The sequence below is a fragment of the Syngnathus typhle genome, linkage group LG16 (genome assembly GCF_033458585.1).
Source record: "Syngnathus typhle isolate RoL2023-S1 ecotype Sweden linkage group LG16, RoL_Styp_1.0, whole genome shotgun sequence".
Taxonomy (NCBI): Eukaryota; Metazoa; Chordata; class Actinopteri; order Syngnathiformes; family Syngnathidae; genus Syngnathus; species Syngnathus typhle.
This window is the reverse complement of record NC_083753.1, coordinates 6,854,052-6,873,506: the sequence shown is the minus strand read 5'-3', so window position 1 is coordinate 6,873,506 and position 19,455 is coordinate 6,854,052. Positions and strand designations below refer to the sequence as shown.

Below are 19,455 nucleotides of genomic sequence, written 5' to 3'. Positions count from 1 at the left end.
TGACATCATCATTGTGCGACAGGTGTTTAAGGGCGAGGAGAGCACCTTCCAGATCTCTAGCCTGCAGGCCAACATTGACTACCGCTTTCGTGTGGGCGCCTGCCGCCGCTGCCAGGACTCGTGCCAGGAACTGTGCGGCCCGCTCAGCCCCTCATCCCATTTCACGCTGCGGCGCCAGGAGGCCTCAGGGGCCGGCGGAGCGGCGGGAGGCGGAGCCTGCGCCGCCTCGGCCGGCCCCGGCCGAGGCGCGGCGGCGAGCCTGATGTCCAGCGACGAGCGTTTCGCCGCGCTCATCGTGTGCGTCTTCGCCGGTCTCTCCATCCTCATCGCCTGCATTCTGCAGTACTTTTTGATGAAGTGAGGGAATCCTTTTTTTTTTTTTTTGTTACAACAGGATAGAAAGAGAAAGCAAAACCCAAGAGAAACGTTTTGTAACAGATTGTCAAGAGAAACACTTGAGACACTCTTCTCCTCCTCAAGGCTTTTATTTCAGTGTTTGCTTTTTGTAGCCGAGCTGTACCTCCACGCTGAGGGCAAAAAAAAAAAAAAAAAAAAAAAAAATCATCCACAAGCCTTAAAATAGCTGTGAGCAGTCGCTCAGACTGACTTGCGTTTTTTTTTTTTTTTATATTCGATTAGAGGACGTGTATATTTCCTGGTCATTGCCTTCATCTTGTTTTCTTTGTTTTGTTCGCTGCAGTCTTTATCCACTCAGCCATATTCTAATGTAAGCATTCAAAGCTTTAGCCGCGCATAGTGGATGACACACACACACACACACACACATGCGCGTGTCGACAATGACTCAACCGGTGTCATGTGCGCAACCGCTCCGCTTCTTAACGCTCGCCAAAGTGATGCAATCCACGTGTGATGTAAGATGCTGCTATCCTGTGATATGTTTTTTTTTTTTGGGGTAGGATTGAAAACCAGTTATCTAATATAAAATAGAAATATATATATATAGACAGAAGTACACACACACATAAATAATCCCCAAGTGCGTTGAAAGCCAAGGCGTCAGCAGGTTGGACGTGCTGGATCAAATCGGGAAGCCAATCGGGGCATTAAAACTGGATCGCAGCTTACCGGCCTTGTAGTCCCCCTTTCACGCAGACATCCTGCGAAATTAGCCCACCATAACACCGCTTTTGCCTTTTACAGGGAATCGAGAATCTCAATGACATGCTTTGCACATAACTCTCCAATTTCCCAGTCTGCTTTTACCCCACTGTGAAATTCCTGGCAGTGTGAAACCCACTTTCACACAGAGACCCAGCAAAATGATGGCATCGTAACACATTTATTCCGCCTTTGCCTTTCACACGAAACCCAGCGAAGATCATTCCCTGGGGTTTTCGCATTTTCACACACAGCTCCTGCAAAATTGGCGCATCAGAGCCAATGCCTTACACACACAACCCAGTGAAGACAATTCCCTCGTTGCAGGGAAACGGTTCGGGTCGATGTGAAGTGCCGCCTCTGTTATGGCGCAGCGGGATGAAATTTCCACAGATGATGGGCGGTGTGAAAGTAAATCCATACATTGGAACACTCCGCCCCTCAATATTCCGCCTCTAGTCTTTTTTTTTTTATCCCACCTCTGATACACTGGGCATTCGGAACGCCGTCCCTCTAATAAACACAAAGCCAAGGTACACAATGAAATGGAATCCACACATGAGGCCTCTTAACGTACCTCAGGGAAATGATAAAAAATAGAAAAAGGTCCTTTAACTCTGTTGTTAGGTTGTTTTCACTGGAACATCAATAATGTTCCTAGGTCAATTTGACCCAGGCTATTTTTAAGGATAAAAATGCATCCCGATATAATTCCATTGCACAACCTTCCCTAATGCCAAAACTCATTTGTAGGTCAACTTAAAAATAGCTCAATTCCAACCTGGCCATGTTGTTCCCGAAAGCAATCCAATAAACACGAGTAACGATTTTAATTGATAATGTCAAGCCATTTTAATTAGTGTTGACAAAATATTTGTACTCAATTCAAATTTATCATCGGTCAATTTGACCTGAGCTATGGCTAAAAGTCCCAAATACAATAATAAATTATAACGCGTGATTAACTTTTCATTGCTAATATGTACAAATGGAACATTTTTATAGTCAGTAGAAAAACACCTACTAAATTGTAGTTCATATTAAAAATGGCTCCGTTTGATTTGTAGCTCTAACTTTTGTCGAATTTTTGATTTTAGTCAGTTTGAGCCACAACATAACAGGAGAGTTAAAAGACCATCCCACCTCTTTAAGTTAGCGCCGCCGCCGCCGCCTTCTCGTCTTCCTCTCCACTTTTTGCATCTTGGTCCTCTTCAGATGCTGTGCCTTGTCAGCAAGTCGTGTGGTTTACTCACCCAACATTTTTTTTTTTTTTTTGCCAAAGTCAATGGGAAAATTATGGTAGATTCTTTTTCTAGTTTTATTTATACTATATATTTGCATACAGTACTTTACAATGCCAATTACAGTGCAATCTTCATTTATTTATTGTTTAAAAAGATTAAGAGACAAGTGTAGTTATATACTAATTATTTTTTTTTCTTTCTTCCTCGTAGCATGTTTTTTTCTATGTTAGAATGATTTTTTTTTAAGGCCAGCATTCCTTATCTCTCAGTAACCCTTTTGAATATTTCACTTACAGATGTTGGGATTCCGCAGTTATGAAACTTGTAACCAAATACTTATGTACTGTTTTGTCGTTATTACTTTCATCTCTCGTTTTGGGCGACGCTCGGCTGAGTTGTCATCTGTTAATGCTTCGAGAAAGACATGTAGCAAAGACAAATGTGCCTGCCTTAGGCTTTTTTTTTTGTTTGTTTTGTTATTATTATGAAGCTTCTGATAGTTTTTTTTTTTTTTTTTGCCAAAGTGCAGGCTTCACTCGATGTACCGACCAAGGGTTCTGTGATCATCCGTAACGACACAGCAGCATTACTATTACTGAAAAGGACAAAAAAAATTTTTACTTGATCTGTGATTATGTTTTTTCAATATTGTTTTTCGGGGGGTTAGAATAAAATGTGCCATTGTCCAAACATGTCGCCCCCTAGAGGAGAGGAGGATAATCTCGTACCGGAAGTGACTGACATAAAGACGAATTTAAACAATCGCACGAGCGCAGGCAGGCAAGTTTATCGACCAGTTTTGTTCAGCGTAGCAAGTAGTAGTGTGTTTTGTATCCAGTTTTTTTTTTTTTCTTGCTAAGACGATATACAGTACAGAGATATCTATAGAGGTGATAAGTACATTTGAAGCACTTTTATATCACCACCACTTTTCTATTGATCTAAAACACTACTGCCGGGCTGTTGACGTTGGTCGCTGGCGTGTACCTTTTTTTGTCGCCGTGGCAACCCGTGTGGGGTTCACCTGTGCTATTTAGATGTTAACACATGTTAGGGATATTGGGCTTTTGGATGAAATTTCAGGATGAACCTTAAATCCTCACCTTCCAAAGACTGCAGAAAAATAAGACTGTTATTTGTAGACTTTTTTTAAATTCATAAAAAGCCTGATGAGAATTTTAGGAGGTGGCCAGCAGCCCTGTATCAACTAAAATAGCTCCGCCCCTGTACGGAGTGGCCCAGAAGGCCAATTTTAGCGTGATTTTGGTTCATCCTTAAATTTCACGCAATGTCTTTTTAGCCGAGTTCCATCCCTATTTTTTTCCTATATATGTCCAATCCGTAAACGGCCCTATAACATTTTTTTTATTCCACTTCGAGAAACATGAACAGACCCTCCCCAACTCACACATACACACGCCTGTGCCTTGTGATTTTATATTTTATTTCAGTTGTATGTTATTTTTTTTACAGTGACTACACATTTTTATTTTGACTAAACAATTGGCCACAGAGTGCGGAAACACTAAAGTGCAAACAAATCAAAACATGTATTTTTTACCTCACGTTTTTAAGAGTGAACATTCCAGGTTGTCATGGTCTACGAATTTGAGATTTTTTTTTTTTTAAAAGAGAAATTCATGCATTTCTTCTAGTATTGTAAATGTTAGACAATTTCATATGCATTATATTAAAAAAAAAAAAAGAAACTGCCATATCAATTTTAATGTATAGATTTTTTTTTGCAAATACTACACTATGTATGTAAAACGTAACTGTATCGGTAGCGTATATATAATATATTTATGCCCAATAAATGTTTTAAAAAATTTCTGACATCGAGCACGAGTTTATTTTGTTGTTTGCGATGTTCCGTCTGCACTTTTTCCGCCACTGGCATTTCGAGTGGGTGCTTTTTGAACAACAACATGGAATCAAAATGATGTTCAAACACGTTTAATCACAGCTAAGCGTCTATTTACAACAACAAGACAAAAACTGGACTTTTTATTTTAACAACCCACAACATTAGCCGCACAAAATTCTGCCTTTACAAAGATACCGAGCATATTTTAGGGGCTCGTAATAAATTTGACACGGTACATTACATAACGGCGTCGTGATAATTAATTGGACAACATGGATACAATATTAGTTCACAGCTTGGTGACATTTTACGGCGTGACAGAAGAATTTATAAAACTAATATATTTCGCCCAGCAGATTTGACATTGAAGTCATTTGAAATCTGCCAGGTGTAAAGAAAACTAAGGATGTTCAATAACACTTTCACAAGTAGCAATACAGAGTAAATATAAGGCTAGAACTTTATTGATCCCACGACGGAGAAATTTGTTCGTTTCTACTGCCAAGGAGGACGTGCACAGTCTGATTTATCTTTTTGCATGAAGTATCGACGGCTGGTATCGGCATCCTCCATGTGTACCCGATACCTGCTATCGGTACGTGCCTGGCAAAAAGTGTGAGTACATTTCTGTGGCGACCTCCTGACAGAGTGAAGTTGCTGCTTTTCATCAATAACCCTGGTCCGCTTCGGTTCACCCAGTTTGAAGCGGGCCGTACTTCCGCCCATCCTTGACGAAGCTTTAAAAGCTGTTGGATTCCATCCCCCCCTCTGTCACGGCCTTCAGCGTACTGGCGGTGCGGGTCCGAGGTAGCTTTTGTTGGCCGAGGCCGAAAAGGCGCGCCGCCGCCCCGCGGAACTTCCAGGACATGGTGTTGTAGAGGATGGGGTTGATGGCGGCGCTCAGGTAGAAAAGAACCACCGACAGCAAGCTGCAGTACTCCGACAGGGCGGACAGCAGAGGGGACGGCGCGTCCAGCGAGCGGGACTGCAGGTAGCGGCACACGTGGAAGGGCAGCCAGCACAGGACGAAGGCCAGAACCACCACCACTGGAGAAGATACGTCACATACAATCATGTCACAAAGGTTCGTCACAAGATACGATCGATCGATAAAACCCACCCAACATCTTGATTGTCTGCCTGTTGCTCCTGTCCCGGTGTGACCTGATCTTGGTGTTCCGATGTCTATGCCACAAGCGGCGGCCAATGAGGCTGTAGAGCACCGTGAGGCAGAAGACGGGCATGAAGAAGAACACGGAGCTCAGCCACACCATGGCGCCCATCAGGCCCGACTCCACTGCATAGTGTGTCATCTTGCACTCTCGCGTGTCCCTGTACTCGTCCTCTTCCCTCCCGAGAGCGTGGCTGTCGTTGGCGCTGAAGCCGAGGTGGTCCCGCTCCACGCCCACCATGACAAACACGGGCCCGGCGCTCAGCAAGGACACGCACCACAGGAGCAAGATGAGCGAGCGCACTCGCCGCTTGGTCATCAGAGCCTTGGCGCGCAGCGGGATGCAGATGGCCACGTAGCGCTCCACGGAGAGCGCCGTGATGCTCAGGATGGTCGAGTAGGTACTCGACTCGGACACGAACTGGAAGAGCTTGCAGAGCGCGTCGCCGAGGCGCCACGGCCGGTAGCGCCACATGCGGTAGAGGTCGAGCGGCATGCACAGGAAGATGAGCAGGTCCGACACGGCCATGCTGCACAGGTACAGGTTGGTGGTGGTGCGCATGTCGCGGTACTTGCTCACCACCAGGATGGTCAAGACGTTGCCGGTCACGCCCACCACGGAGAGGAGCGAGCACGCCACGGTGATAAGCGTGAGAAGGGGAAAGCTGTAGAAGTTGAGAGGGGGAAGGTCCGAGTCGCGGCTCGGATGGCTGGTGTTACTGCTCTCGTCCCAGTTGCAGTTTTGGAGGAGGCACAAGGAGATGTTGAGTCCCTGGGGCATGCTGACTCATTTGTCACGTGCGCTCAGCCAACCACCCATCACTTTCATCACAGAGATCGTTTTGGAGAGCAACCTGCCGTGCGTAAAACGGAATCCAACAATCCTCAATAATCTTTACACGTGGGACGCCGAAAACTTACAAACCAACATTTCAGTTTTTAAGGAGAACCAGTCGTGCGTAAAATTAAACCAAACGCCACGCAGCTCGAACAAAACGTGTCAAATTCAACCCAAATGACAAATTCCAATCACGCGACTGCTTCAATTTCCGTAGTAGATCATCCCCAGCGAACACGGACTATTTTCAAGCCCTTTAAAAAGAGCAGCAATCGTGCGTAAAACCAAACTCCAGATCAGGGAAATGTCGATCGGCAGCCGTGCGTAAAACACAAAATCCGAACCCCTCGGCGCACAGAGAAGGTGTGAAGTCAATTTAACGTCCCCAAATCGGTTTTAACAGAAATGTACATTTATTCCGAATGTTTCCATCAGTTTGGAGGTTTCACGATCCAACTCAAATGCACCACAAAGGGAAAAATTGGACAAAGTAAAAATCGTCGTAAATCTCTTTCTGTAATCCACATCAACGTATCTTGGGGTCCAAAAGTCACCCAAAGACAACAGCCATCGTAAAAACAAACATGATGGGAGTGAAAGGAGGGGACAATTTGATCCAAGCCACCAGCACTAGGTAGCGCCGACGCATCGTTTGCATGGAGCATGCGTTGGGGATGTAGAAACAGTCAATGATGAATGGTGTTCTCTGCGTGCTGCGCGTCCAGCATGTGCTTGTTTGAAGGTGGGTGCACCAAAACAACATGAATCAGGTGCGCATGTGCAGAGCTGCATAGGAGGGAGGCGTTGGATTGATTGATTGATTGATGATGGTGCTGTGACGCCACCTACTGGCCATCCCGCAAAAAGAGTCAATCCCAATAGGGAGGGTACACCTTTTATTGTCGCATGCACGGAGTCCTCATCATGCCCTAAGTACATAATGTTATCACCGTGGCCTTTGCCTTGTTTGCTGGAGGGCGTTTTCTATATTTTATGAGTCGCACAATAACGATGCACGGCGAACAGGAAAGTCATACGCAACACTGACACAAGGAAAGGGATTTAATTTTTAAAGGACACTTTTCGTCATATAATAGGTATGTAGCTGTCCAGAATGTTATGTTTGTGTGTGTGTTGTGAGCAAGAATCAACTGTCTTGTCATTTAGGATGACTTTTAAAAATCTATGTGTATTCATTTCTATTACCTTTAGTCCTTTAGGTGGGTGTTGTGTGGGGGTTAGATTGGAACTCGTTTCGTTTGAATTGTTCCTGGAACGCGGCGAGATTCAGGTTGAAGTTTAAAGTTGCTCCAATAAGTAGGCCACTGTGTGGCGTTCTACTTTTTGTCCACACGGTGGCGTAAGAGATTAGCTCAATACTACGTCAATACTACTACTACTGTAATTGTTTGTAATATAAAACCACAAATAGTTCCCATATGGTTAATAATAAAAATACAATCTGATTCAATTATTACTTATCTGTGGATGTCTATTTTTATACGTAGAAAAAAACGAGAAAACAATTCTAAAAAGCATAGCCTCTTACGTAAATTAATTACAGAAATACGTGACTCATTAGACGATAGTATTGGGTTAAATGTGCGTTAATTGACATATTAACAAAAAAAATCGGACAAATCACAAGACATAATATTGCTATAATAACAGTCAAGACTGGAGGCCATGACGTCATTACAGCAGGCCCAGTCTTCTCCTTTCCCATTGGCTCCTCCCAATTCCTCGGCATTTGACTCCTATGGAGGAATCACTCCTCTCTGGTTGGCGGAGACTCCGGACGATCCCGCCTTCTCCACTCTGATTGGCTACGAGTTTCTCGTCTCGCCTCTGGAGAAATCTTTCAGAGTTGACTCTCTTGACTGCCTTGTTGTCAGTCACACACTTTTACTGACACCCGCAAGTGGAGGAGCAAGCTTGCTCTTGTTGCTTTTTTTTTTTTCTTGTCTTCCAACAAGTGGACCGAAGCAAAGCAAACATGTGGACTTCGCGTCCACCCAGAGAGCAGGTCGGTGACGTTTTCCTCGCTTTCTCGTTGTTCTATTTGTGTCTTTTGGGGTGTCACTACGAGCTCTCAAAATGGACACCGTTTATCGCCCAAAATGTATGTCATAGTTGTTGAGTTACTTCTACTGTTGTTTTTATGTTTCTTGTGTAACACTGACGAAGAAAGCGTGGGAGAGTTGTGTAAGATTCCACAGGTGTTTGCTCCATCGCGCGCACACATTCACATTGGGAAAGAATTTGCTGGAATGTCAGAAGAAAGTTCAAATATTGTTCGAACACATTCTTAATTGGCCCTCAGGGATTGACAATGTTATTCCATGTTGTCTCCCCCCTCAACAGCATCACCCCCAAGTGTTCCATTTTTCCCAATTACAAGAAATTACAATTACAAAGCGGTTTGAACTTCCGGCTCACAGTTCTATGGTTCAAGGTTCGAATCTGTGGAGTGAGAGTTGTGCATGTATGAATGGATGTGCAATGTGGACTCTCGGCTTAAATGTTTTCCAGATGTGCAACTGTAAAATGTGTGCAGCCTGCGGAATCATTCTTAAAGCTTGTCGACCGCAAAGAATTTTTGACTGTACGCTGTCCAATTGAAGCTTAGAATAAAGCGCGTTGCGAGCCCAAAATGATACGCTGGAGGTTTATGTACGATTGAGAATCATTTCAATATTTAGCAACTGTGAGTCAACGCAGGGTGCACAAGTTCACTAACTTGTCATGCACATCTTAAGATATGGTAATGAAACAAGTCACAATGCCTGACAAAACGTAACGTTTACTATTGCCAGATCTTAATGACTAAATAAGACTAAAGCAAAATGACTCGCCATTATATAGGTCGCATTCATGCTGGGAAAAGTTTTGAAATGATTTAACTGTATATCCTCAAAAATTTAAACAGGGGTGTGTAGACTTTCAATAGCCACTGTACCAGTTTTGTTCTGTCCGTGTGGCTCCTTTCTTAAAACAGAGAGCTTTTCATACTGTCTCCTGTGTTCACAGTAAACAGGGAGTGTCCCAAAGTTGTCTGGACGCGAGTGCTTTGAATCTTGGCTCCGGCTCGGTCACCGTGACATGCCTGAGGGCCCGGGCGGGCGCCCAAAAAGACGGCCGACCATTGGCACAATGGCGCCTTGTGTTTGCGGCGCTACGGTGACGAGCATGACTGCTCCCTCGTTGTCGCTGGCGCCTCCTGGAGCGTCCCTGTCACCCCCAACCCCCTCTTTTCCCGTGGATTAGATAATAGGCAGCTTTAGTGTGGGCAGAGAGAGAGAGGTGTCACAGACCTCCTCTCTTTCTGCCATCTTCTCCATCTGCGCCAGGAGGAGCTTGGCACCGCACGCTCTGTTCGTGCGACGTTGATGACTTCTGCATTGTATCGACGGATCAATGACTCTTAAAGCGCGCTTACGTTACCACGGGTGGTACGTCGGCTCCCCCTGCTGGTACGCGAAAACCAGTACAGTAGCTTCCAGTCCCGTTGTTGTTCTTTAGGACATCCAGAACAATATATTCTTGGGTCCCACTTCATTCCGCTTGGTCAGAAGTGAAGAAGCTTGGCACCATCCAAGTTTCTGGGCGCCGCCAGGATGTCCTGAAGCTGCGGGGCAGAAACACATTGTGCAACTGGGTTGATATATAAACATTCTCCACCCAGCCATCCCGCTGTTTCACTCACACTCTCCTCAGTGAGATCAAAAGTATCCCAGATACATGAGAACGGCTGATAGTGAGAAGTAATCACAAGTTAGCCATGTTCGGGGTCAAGCAAAGTATTTTGAAGGCTCGGCGAAGCGGAGCCAGAGAAGCTTTATTCTCGGCGCCCAGCCGTCCCCCGCACGTCTTCACCCACTCAACATGTTTTTTTTTTCCTTCTCCCCTGACTGACGAGTTCCAGCGCGTGTGCATCTGAACGAAGTGACATTTAAGAAATGTTAATATTCATGTCTTAAAAACATCACCATGACAACAGGACAGGAAGCAGGAAGTCACAGAAGGGAGCGATAAATGCAACGATTGTACCTCCAGGTTGCACTTTTTTGTGTGTGTACGTGAAAACATGAAGACTTCTTCCGACATTCCAGCACCCTCGGGAGTTAACCTCTGAGCGGGTCGTCTTGACGGGAGAGCACGGTTATTCTTAGACCCGGGAGATAACGCAGCACTGTCAGAAATAATAGAAACTAAGAGCGCCTCGCTCTGGTTTTATTCAGTTGCAAATATAAAGATGGTCATCCTGCTTCCTCATATTTCTGGTTCTTACTAGCAACAATTTCTACCAAATCCAACTAACAAAAACGACTACAAAAACCAACAAGAGTTTTTGTTACCTGTTGGCCATAAACACGATTAATGAACAAATGTTCTAAATGACCGAGCGGCTGAATGAAGACTCGGGGCGAACGTGCCCGTACCTGTCGGCGACTGGGGAATGTTTACTGTCAAGCTGTTATTTGTTTCCGTTTTCTTTTGCGTGACCTTTACTGCTCTTTCGAGCCAGTTCTTTTGGGATTTTGAACGTGCGCGTTCATATATACGAGTCATTACACTCCTTGTGGGAAAGAGTCTTTGTAATTCCAAATGACTCTTGAAACACCTCAGGCACTCGTTTCCTTCGAATTCTTTTGTTGGTTCTTGCCAATGAGACGGACACGTGATATCCTCCCGTGTCCCTGCTACCTTTCCCATGAATCTCGTGTGTTCAATGAGTCTTTGTATGTCTACGTTTTCCCTATTCTTCGTCTTAGTTTGATGTTATGGATAAAGGACGGTCCATGAACGCAAATTATAAACAATAAAGTTTCAGGAGATGATAGATTCTGTTACCATTTTTTTGCTGAGTCAGCTTGCTGTTCCTTTTTTTCTTTCTTTTTTTTTCTTCTTTTTACTAATGTTGGATTATTGTAATGTGTATTTGTTTTAGGTAAAAAAAAAAACAAGTTTTGCAAGTTGGAGAGAGTGTTTGATGTCGTTGGCGTCAGTGTGCTCATATGAGAATGAACGGAACTCGTATTCGGCAATGATGTCGCATCTCTGACTCATTCGGGCGCAGCCGCAAATACAAAGTCTCACGGACCGCGCCAGCTGACAAAGCCTTAAAAAACGTGGACTCATCTTCAAGTTGTTATTCTTGGGCCTAGTGGAGGCCCGCCTTCTACGTTTTGGTCACCGTCATGTGCGTTTTCATCTCTTCTCAGGCGCGCCCTGCTCCGGGCGCTAACGCCTGCTGAGCATGCTGCCCAAGGCTCCGCCTACGAGCAGCAGACTCAATCTGGTGAACGCCGAAAGTCCGGACGTCACGGTGACGGAAGGAATCAATATGGCCGATCTGGTGGAGAGCTTGGATACCCGAGAGCTGGACTTTGATGACGGGGAGGAGGTGGACTGCGAGGGAAACAGCCTCGGTACGTAATTAATATTATGAGGGATCCCTATTTTTTATTTATTTATTTTAATGACAATACCCTCCGATACCGAGAAACGATACTTCATAATGCCGTTACATCCAGCTTGTGCACAAAGTAGTTTGGAAAGCGTCGAAATCTTGGAAGCAAAGCCGAGATTCTTCAGCGTAGCATCCCACTCAGCGTTCGTGACTCTCACCCACTACCGCTGCCTTCTCTCCTCCCCCAGGGGACTGCCGCATCCCGTTCTCGGCCGTGTACGCCACGGTGGGCTTCAAGGAGGCCAGCGCCACGGTCTTCCTGCCCACGGTGCCCATCACCGTCCGCATCCTGGAGGTGGAGCGCTTCACCACGGCGCAGGATCGCTTCAACCTGTCGCATCACCGCAGCGTCAATAAAGTACGAAGCAGCAAACGTTTCAACGCCGTAAATACGGAAGCCATTCCTGACCCATCGCCTGCGTGCAGTCTCTGCCCGCCGTGTTCAAGATTGAGATGAAGCACGGCGAGTTCACCTGGATGGTGAAGAGGAAGGAGAAGCACTTTATGGATCTGCATCGAGAGCTGCGGACGTACAAAACCTTCATGAGGATACCGCTGCCGTCGCGCAGGTGGGGCCTGCCCACCTCATTTGCATATCGCAAGCAAAACCACGCTGAACTTGTTTTTCATTTCGTCTGTATTTTTTGTATTGTAAGATATATCATTTATTTGATTTAGAAGCGGTTTTAGTGAATACTTCTCATGTGGCCATTTGAAGAGCATGCTGAGGCTAACCCGAAATTTTTCGTCATTGTTGATTTAGCATATCAAACTGGTAAAACTTGCTTTTCGCAATTGTCAGTTGCCTACTTACACTCATTCCATTTCCACACTGTGCGTGTGTACTCAGATTCACCTTTTCAAGGCAGCCAAAATATGGACTTGCGGTCCTTTTCCACAGCTCAAAAACTGCAAACTGCTTTTAATAACACCCGTTCCACGTTGTGGACTCAACTTTATTACGTCTGTGTCACACAGTTTGCCAAAACACTTCTATTCCCAAGCGCTGCCCTCAAGGCCGACTCACCCCGTCGTCAATCTATTCTCGCTAACCGCATTAGCTTCCGCAAACACCTGCGCGGCCACGCCGTGCACGGCGACAATGCTTCGGTTGAGCAATCGTAACAAAGTCTCCTTGTGTCGCAGCCACACGGTGAAGAGGAGGACGGTGAGGAAGAGCGAAGTGAGGGAGATGCCCTCGCTGCCCAGGGGCGGAGGTGACGAGCTGGTGCGGGACGAGCAGGTGTCCAGCCGGCGGGTACGTACCGATGGCTTCCTGATGAGTGTATATTCTTTCTTCTCCAAAATGATAGAATGCTTCTGTGTGTGTTTCTCCAGAGACAATTGGAGGACTACTTGAACAAGCTGCTGAAAATGGCTTTGTACCGCAAATACCATCACACCGTGAGTATCCCGGCAATGTTCACACCGCTTTTGTCATCTGATGAGCCAATTGATGACTCGGCGTGGGGATTCAAATGGCCGCACGGCGTGACGCTGTCGTCTTTTGGCAGATGGAGTTCATTGACGTCAGCCAGCTGTCCTTCATTCACGACCTGGGCCCCAAAGGACTGTAAGCGCTTTGGCTCAGCTTCACTTGAATGCACTGTTAAATCAAATCATTTACATTTTTAGATGCACGATTTAAATTGTATTGTGTTTTGTATGTTGTTCTTATCACAGGGAAGGGATGATACACAAGCGCTCCGGGGGTCACCGTATCCCCGGCTTGAACTGCTGCGGTCACACTCAAGCCTGCTACCGCTGGTCCAAACGGTTGGTCACTGGCTTTTTTATTTTTCCTAGCATGTTTTGTCTTTTTCTGCTCTCGCTGCCTCCTTCTCTTTATCATAGCCAAATGATTATGTGAGCATTTTTACAATATATTGCGAGAGCACACACACACACACGCAGAAAATAATCCCACACATTTGGAAGGCTCCGTCAAGCCACCTACGACGACGTGATGATTTGCTTCCCACAGCCTGCCTCTCCCAAAAAACAACAAGCAACAAAAGATGCACTTTTGTGTTATATATTAGGTGGCTGGTGGTGAAGGACTCATTCCTGCTGTACATGAAACCCGATACGGGGGCCATCTCTTTCGTGCTGCTGGTGGACAAAGAGTTCAGCATCAAGATGGACTCCAAAGACACAGAGACCAAACACGGGGTCAGGATTGACAGTCTTTGCAGGTGCGTGCGGGCGGGCAGGTGGGCCAATTTGTTTTCAGATCAACAAGGTGAGGTCTTGCGCCCCCCCGCAGGGCGCTGGTGTTCAAGTGCAGCAGCTACAGACACGCCCGCTGGTGGGGTCAGAGCATCGAGAACTTTGTCCGGAATAATGGCAAGGCCTTTCTGCGGGATCACCGCTTTGGATCCTTTGCGCAGGAACAGGAAAACATTCCAGCTAAATGGTCAGGGCAATCTTACAAAATGGATGATCATTTGAATTGTTATAACATGTGTCTAAATAAATTCATACTGACTAATGTTGCCATGCAGGTACGTGAATGGCAAGACTTACATGGAGGACGTAGCCGATGCCTTGGAGGAGGCCAGAGAAGAAATCTTCATCACCGACTGGTGGTGAGTCTCACGGGCTTTTAGTTGCTAAGCGGAATTGTATTACAAACACCTAAAATGCATTGAGTGGCGAAACCAAGTGTAAGAAATGATGTGTGCTGCTTACAGGCTGAGTCCAGAGATCTTCCTCAAGAGACCTGTGGTGGAGGGAAACCGTTGGAGGCTGGACTGCATCCTCAAGCGAAAAGCCGTAAGTGAGGCCGCAATCGCTAGCCGACTTCGTGGGGCACTTGCTCGATGATCATGCTGCGTGCGCGTGTGTGTGTGTCGGCAGCAACAAGGAGTGCGCGTCTTTGTGATGCTCTACAAGGAGGTGGAGCTGGCATTGGGCATCAATTCGGGCTACAGCAAGCGAACGCTCATGCGCCTGCACCCCAACATCAAGGTGATGCGCCATCCAGACCACGTGTCCTCCTCCGTCTACCTGTGGGCGCATCACGAGAAGATCGTGGTGGTCGACCAATCGGTTGCTTTCGTGGGCGGGATCGACCTGGCGTACGGTCGCTGGGACGACAGGGAGCATCGGCTGACGGACGTCGGCAGCGTGACCCGTTCCGTGGCGCTCGAGCAGGTCAGACCCGCGCACACGTTTATAAAATCCAAAACGTGTTAGCGCTGGTTTTGTTCTTCAGGCCGCTCAGTCCAATAAGGCGCCGCCGCCGCATGTGGACGGCGTGTCACAGAGCAACGGTCGCGGGACGCCCGCCGCAGACCCGGCGGAGCTGCCCAGGCTGAAGGGCGTCGGGCGCAGCCGGCGCGCTCGTTTCAGTTTGTCTCGGCACCTGCACAAGCACACCCTGCAGCACAGCGACAGCGTCAGCAGCGTGGACAGCTCGGGTGAGAGCAAGCGTCCACTCAACTCCGTATATTTTTCTTTTTTTTTATTGCTTCATGCCCGAGCGCGCGTTTGTGTTTGCAGAGAGCGGCTCGGTGCAAAGCCTTAAAACAGGTGTAGGAGAGTTGCAGGGAAACACTCGCTTCTGGCATGGAAAGGACTACTGCAACTTTGTCTACAAGGACTGGATCCAGCTGGAAAGACCTTTCGACGGTGTGTAGCACAAAGGACTGAAAAGGAAATGACATAACAAATCTTAAATTGCAGTTTTCTCAAGAAAAAATAAATAAAAAAATGTAATTTTATGGAAAAAGTCAATCGCAAAATCCTCTGATCTTCTGCTCTGTGCAGACTTCATTGACCGCTACACCACTCCCAGGATGCCGTGGCATGACATCGCCTCGGTGGTGCACGGCAGAGCCGCTCGCTCCGTGGCCCGACACTTTATTCAGCGTTGGAACTTCACCAAGGCAAGGGCAGCATGCAAGTACTGTAGAATCATAACCTTCAAGTGTTACACTGCCCCCTGGTGGCCAAGGCACATACACTAGAGTAAGCCACACAATGAATACTGGAATGTTTCCACAAGAGAATCATTGACAAGAGGTCACCATTACGTGCCTCACTACACACACACACACACGGCGGTCAATAAACACTCCCTCGTCAGAATTCAAGGAAATGTCTCACTCTAAGTGTGGAAAAAAAAAATCACCTTTATTTTCCCACTTATGCTTTCCTCTGCAACGTGAGGTCACACCTTCTCACCCCCGCCAACCTCCTCCTCCAGATCATGAAGCCAAAGTACCGCTCTCTATCTTATCCCTTCCTGCTGCCAAAGTCTCACGCCACCGCCACTGAGCTCCGATACCAAGTGCCCGACTGTGTGAATGCCAAAGTGCAGGTAAGAGAACCCTGCCAACCCTTCACTGCAACACAACAACTTTGATGGAAGGCTTGGGAGGGAAAAAAAAGAAATCATAATAATGAAGAGTACGAGCTCCTGCATTACCAACGCGGCCGCGAAAGCTGCTGGAAGGACACAAAAGGGAGTCCGTGTGCCAAAAGCAACATTACGTAACCACCAGGAGAAAGAAAAAAAAAAAAAGCAATACATCCTTGTTTTTCCTGCTTTGTGCCAGTTCTGAAGTGTAACTGGACACTTTTGGTCACAGTTTAGTTATCTGAGCTGTTCATGAGGGAGTTGCTAGTGAGTGTTTCTTGATTAAAGAAGATCTAAAAGTCCCCCCCCCCTCCCATGTAAGGTCTTGCGCTCAGCAGCCGATTGGTCGGCCGGCATAAAGTACCACGAGGAGTCCATCCACAACGCATACATCCAAGTCATTGCCAAGAGCAAACACTACATCTACATCGAGGTAAAAAAAAACACGTTTCATCAAAAAGGAAGTACGGTACAGTGAAAGCATTTTGACATCTTCTTTCTCCTCTCAGAACCAGTTCTTCATCAGCTGCGCCAACAACCGCACGGTGTACAACAAGATCGGAGACGCCATCATCGAGAGGATCCTCAGAGCGCACAAGTAAGTGTTGACTTCCAAAATGTCTCGACAAAAATCATCCATTTTATGTTTTGGTTGCCATCAGCGAGGGAACCGGATATCGTTCGGCGTAACCGATGAAATGTCCGCTCCCCTGTGTTGACAGAGAAGGCAAGAAGTATCGCGTGTACGTGGTGACCCCTTTGCTTCCCGGCTTCGAGGGGGACATCACCACCGGCGGGGGGAGCGCCATCCAGGCAGTCATGCACTTTAATTACAGGTAGAGCACCAGCACCATGGCCTTAAAAGCGCCGGAACTAACCGTATCTCTCTCGTTTTGCTTTTCAGAACCATGAGCCGAGGGGAGTGCTCCATCATCTCCCAGCTTAAGAAGGAGTGTAAGTTTGTGATGCCCTCCCCAAAAAATCGAAAGAAAGAAAATCCTTGTCGCGTTTGAAAACCTCGCTCTCGTCACCGCAGTGGACGACCACTGGATGAACTATATCTCCTTCGCCGGGCTGCGCACGCACGTGGAGCTGGAAGGCCGCCTGGTGACGGAGCTCATCTACGTGCACAGCAAGATGCTCATCGCCGACGACAACACCGTCATCATCGGTGCGTCGCCGCCATTCGACGCTTTCTGAGCGTCGACCGGTCCAGAAATCTGTCAGCACTCGCATAAGACTCAACGTTACACTCTTACGCCACCCGGTGGTGAGAAAGCGGTAGGACGCATCAACCATCGGATTCTTTCCACTTTCAGGCTCGGCCAACATCAACGACCGCAGCATGCTGGGCAAGCGTGACAGCGAGGTGGCGGTCATCGTGGAGGACACGGAAAAGGTGGCCTCCGTAATGGACGGACGCGAGTTTGAGGCCGGCCCGTACGCGCTGGGCTTGCGTCTGGAATGCTTTCGGTGAGAGAATTATTCATTTCATCCATCCCGTTGTTAGCGTGGCTTATCTTCATACGGATCTGCGGGTTTATCTATTATTTGTATAATGCATAGGACGATCCTCGGCGGACACGACGACGCAACCATCGATCTCTCCGACCCCATCAGTGACCGCTTCTACAAGGAGGTGTGGATGACCACGGCGGGCCGGAACGCCACCATTTATGAAAAGGTACGACGAGACATCACTTGACACTATGGCGGGACCACGTGTTCTGACGCTGCGCTTATGTCCCTCCGCAGGTGTTCCGCTGCCTTCCCTCCTCGCTGGTGCGCAACATGTCCGAGCTGGAGCAGTACCAGTCCAAGCCCGGTCTGGCCCAGAGCGACCAGGCCCGCGCTCAAGAGGAGCTGCGCAAGATCCGCGGCTTCCTGGTACAGTTTCCTCTGGACTTCCTGTCGGAGCACAACCTCATGCCTTCGGTCGGGACGAAGGAAGCCATGGTGCCCACCGAGATATGGACGTAGGACTTTTGTCAAAGCCGGATGCTGGTACGCTATCTCGCGCTTGCAGCGTTACTAAGGATGATAATGGGATGCCACTTCCTGAGAGAGAAGCTTTGTTGCAACAAAGGGGGGGACCAGCTCTGGGATCAAATACAACCCGCATGATACTGAGATGGCAACGGTTGCGTTATGTGTTGCTCGACACCAGGGGCTCATTTTGCCTCGAGTATATGTGGTTCAAATTTGGTCACAAAAATCTTGAGGACTAGTTTGCGCTTGAAGGAGATGGTCAAAATGGCCACTTCTATAGAACATCCTTGATGATTTTGAGCCTGGGTTTGATGTATTTATTCGTCTACTCATGCTAGACATGCCTACCGAATTTCAAGTTGATCTGTGGATTTTTGAAAAACTTCCACAAAGCACTTGAGTGTAAAGCCCCTTAAAACGTTTATTTTTGAGTCACTCTAATAAGGCTTTATGTACTGTACCCACCTTTATGACGTCAGAGCTTGACACGTATCGTGCTGGAATGGGGTGATTGGGAAAGTAGTAGTAACTTGAGACAATCTTTCCTCATGTTATTCCACGTTCTGTCCGCCAGGTGGTGCTGATTTACAAGTACAGCTTATGATTTTTTTTTTTTACAAAGCAAACTCCCCCTTCAGACATTTTTTTTTTTTAATTTAAAGTAAATGCTCCCTTTTAATTGAAAATGGACACATTTTATTGTTTTTAATATCTTTTAATGCTGTGGAAGATAATTTTGTATTGAACTGTAACATTTTATACCCGAAGGAGCCCTTTACACTCCCACCCAGCCCTCCTTCCAATGTGAATGTTAAGAACCACTCTTGGTATTTTGCAATGTCATCAGGTAGAACATAAATGTAGAATTAGTGACAATTCATATGTGTGACACAATAACGTCCGCTTTGACAGTGCTGGAAAGTTGAGCTTGTTATTTGTACAGGTAATAACGTCCACTAATCACCGCTTGACTGGGACCACAAACTACTTTTACATTTTAGCACCTTCCGTTTTGCCTTCTCCTATTTGAACCCTTCCTGTAGGATGGACTAACTGTATTTACAAATGACAGTAATAATCCATATTTACGGTCAGTCAGCTGCTTTTTTTTTTTTTTTTTTAATTTTTAATGATGTGTAATACATAACTGAATTAATCAGTCAATCTATCTATTACTCTTAATAGTTTTGTACAGTCCCGTGTCGAATCTGCTCAGTTCACTGGACCTGCGTAAAATGGCAAACTAATAAAATTGATCACTTGTTCATAACGAAGACACTTTGAGTTAGTATGTGGAGATTGTCTGAAAAAAAACGTGATTTTTATTTCATTCATTCAATTTGAAATTTGCACATAACAATAATAATGCTGTTGATTGTCTGATTAAA

At 46.5% G+C, this 19,455-nt stretch overlaps 3 protein-coding genes across 3 annotated transcripts in view; 2 read left to right on the top strand and 1 right to left on the bottom strand.

The window, feature by feature from the left end:
- fndc3ba (fibronectin type III domain containing 3Ba) overlaps positions 1–4,202 on the top strand; it is a 41,867-nt gene extending 37,665 nt beyond the window's left edge. Inside the window, exon 27 of the mRNA XM_061301149.1 lies at positions 23–4,202. Within this exon, the coding sequence (XP_061157133.1) occupies positions 23–361 (339 nt within the window). The 3' untranslated portion in view covers positions 362–4,202. The remainder of the gene's footprint in view (positions 1–22) is intronic.
- Positions 4,203–4,972: 770 nt separating this feature from the next.
- Positions 4,973–6,185, bottom strand: ghsra (growth hormone secretagogue receptor a). Its single transcript, XM_061301180.1, has 2 exons — positions 5,354–6,185; positions 4,973–5,280 (listed from the first exon to the last, which is right to left on the bottom strand). Exons 1-2 carry the CDS (start codon positions 6,183–6,185, stop codon positions 4,973–4,975), a joined length of 1,140 nt encoding a protein of 379 aa, XP_061157164.1.
- A 1,922-nt stretch (positions 6,186–8,107) lies between these two features.
- On the top strand, positions 8,108–19,341 carry pld1a (phospholipase D1a). The gene is made up of 25 exons (XM_061301150.1): positions 8,108–8,268; positions 11,468–11,674; positions 11,904–12,073; positions 12,142–12,284; positions 12,862–12,973; positions 13,054–13,119; positions 13,230–13,288; positions 13,399–13,491; positions 13,758–13,910; positions 13,982–14,131; positions 14,220–14,303; positions 14,409–14,490; positions 14,575–14,871; positions 14,933–15,137; positions 15,220–15,348; positions 15,487–15,605; positions 15,926–16,039; positions 16,401–16,511; positions 16,588–16,676; positions 16,801–16,914; positions 16,983–17,032; positions 17,115–17,249; positions 17,398–17,551; positions 17,645–17,762; positions 17,834–19,341. Exons 2-25 carry the CDS (start codon positions 11,503–11,505, stop codon positions 18,056–18,058), a joined length of 3,144 nt encoding a protein of 1,047 aa, XP_061157134.1. The 5' UTR covers positions 8,108–8,268; positions 11,468–11,502; the 3' UTR covers positions 18,059–19,341.
- The last annotated feature ends 114 nt before the right edge of the window (positions 19,342–19,455 follow it).

Coding starts and splice junctions, on each gene's coding strand:
- ghsra (XM_061301180.1), bottom strand. CDS start 6,185: ATGCCCCAGGGACTCAACATCTCCTTGTGCCTCCTCCAAAACTGCAAC. Junction 5,281..5,353: donor GCAGACAATCAAGATGTTGG/GTGGGTTTTATC, acceptor TATCTTCTCCAG/TGGTGGTGGTTCTGGCCTTC.
- pld1a (XM_061301150.1), top strand. CDS start 11,503: ATGCTGCCCAAGGCTCCGCCTACGAGCAGCAGACTCAATCTGGTGAAC. Junction 13,289..13,398: donor GACCTGGGCCCCAAAGGACT/GTAAGCGCTTTG, acceptor TTCTTATCACAG/GGAAGGGATGATACACAAGC. Junction 16,677..16,800: donor AGGATCCTCAGAGCGCACAA/GTAAGTGTTGAC, acceptor CTGTGTTGACAG/AGAAGGCAAGAAGTATCGCG.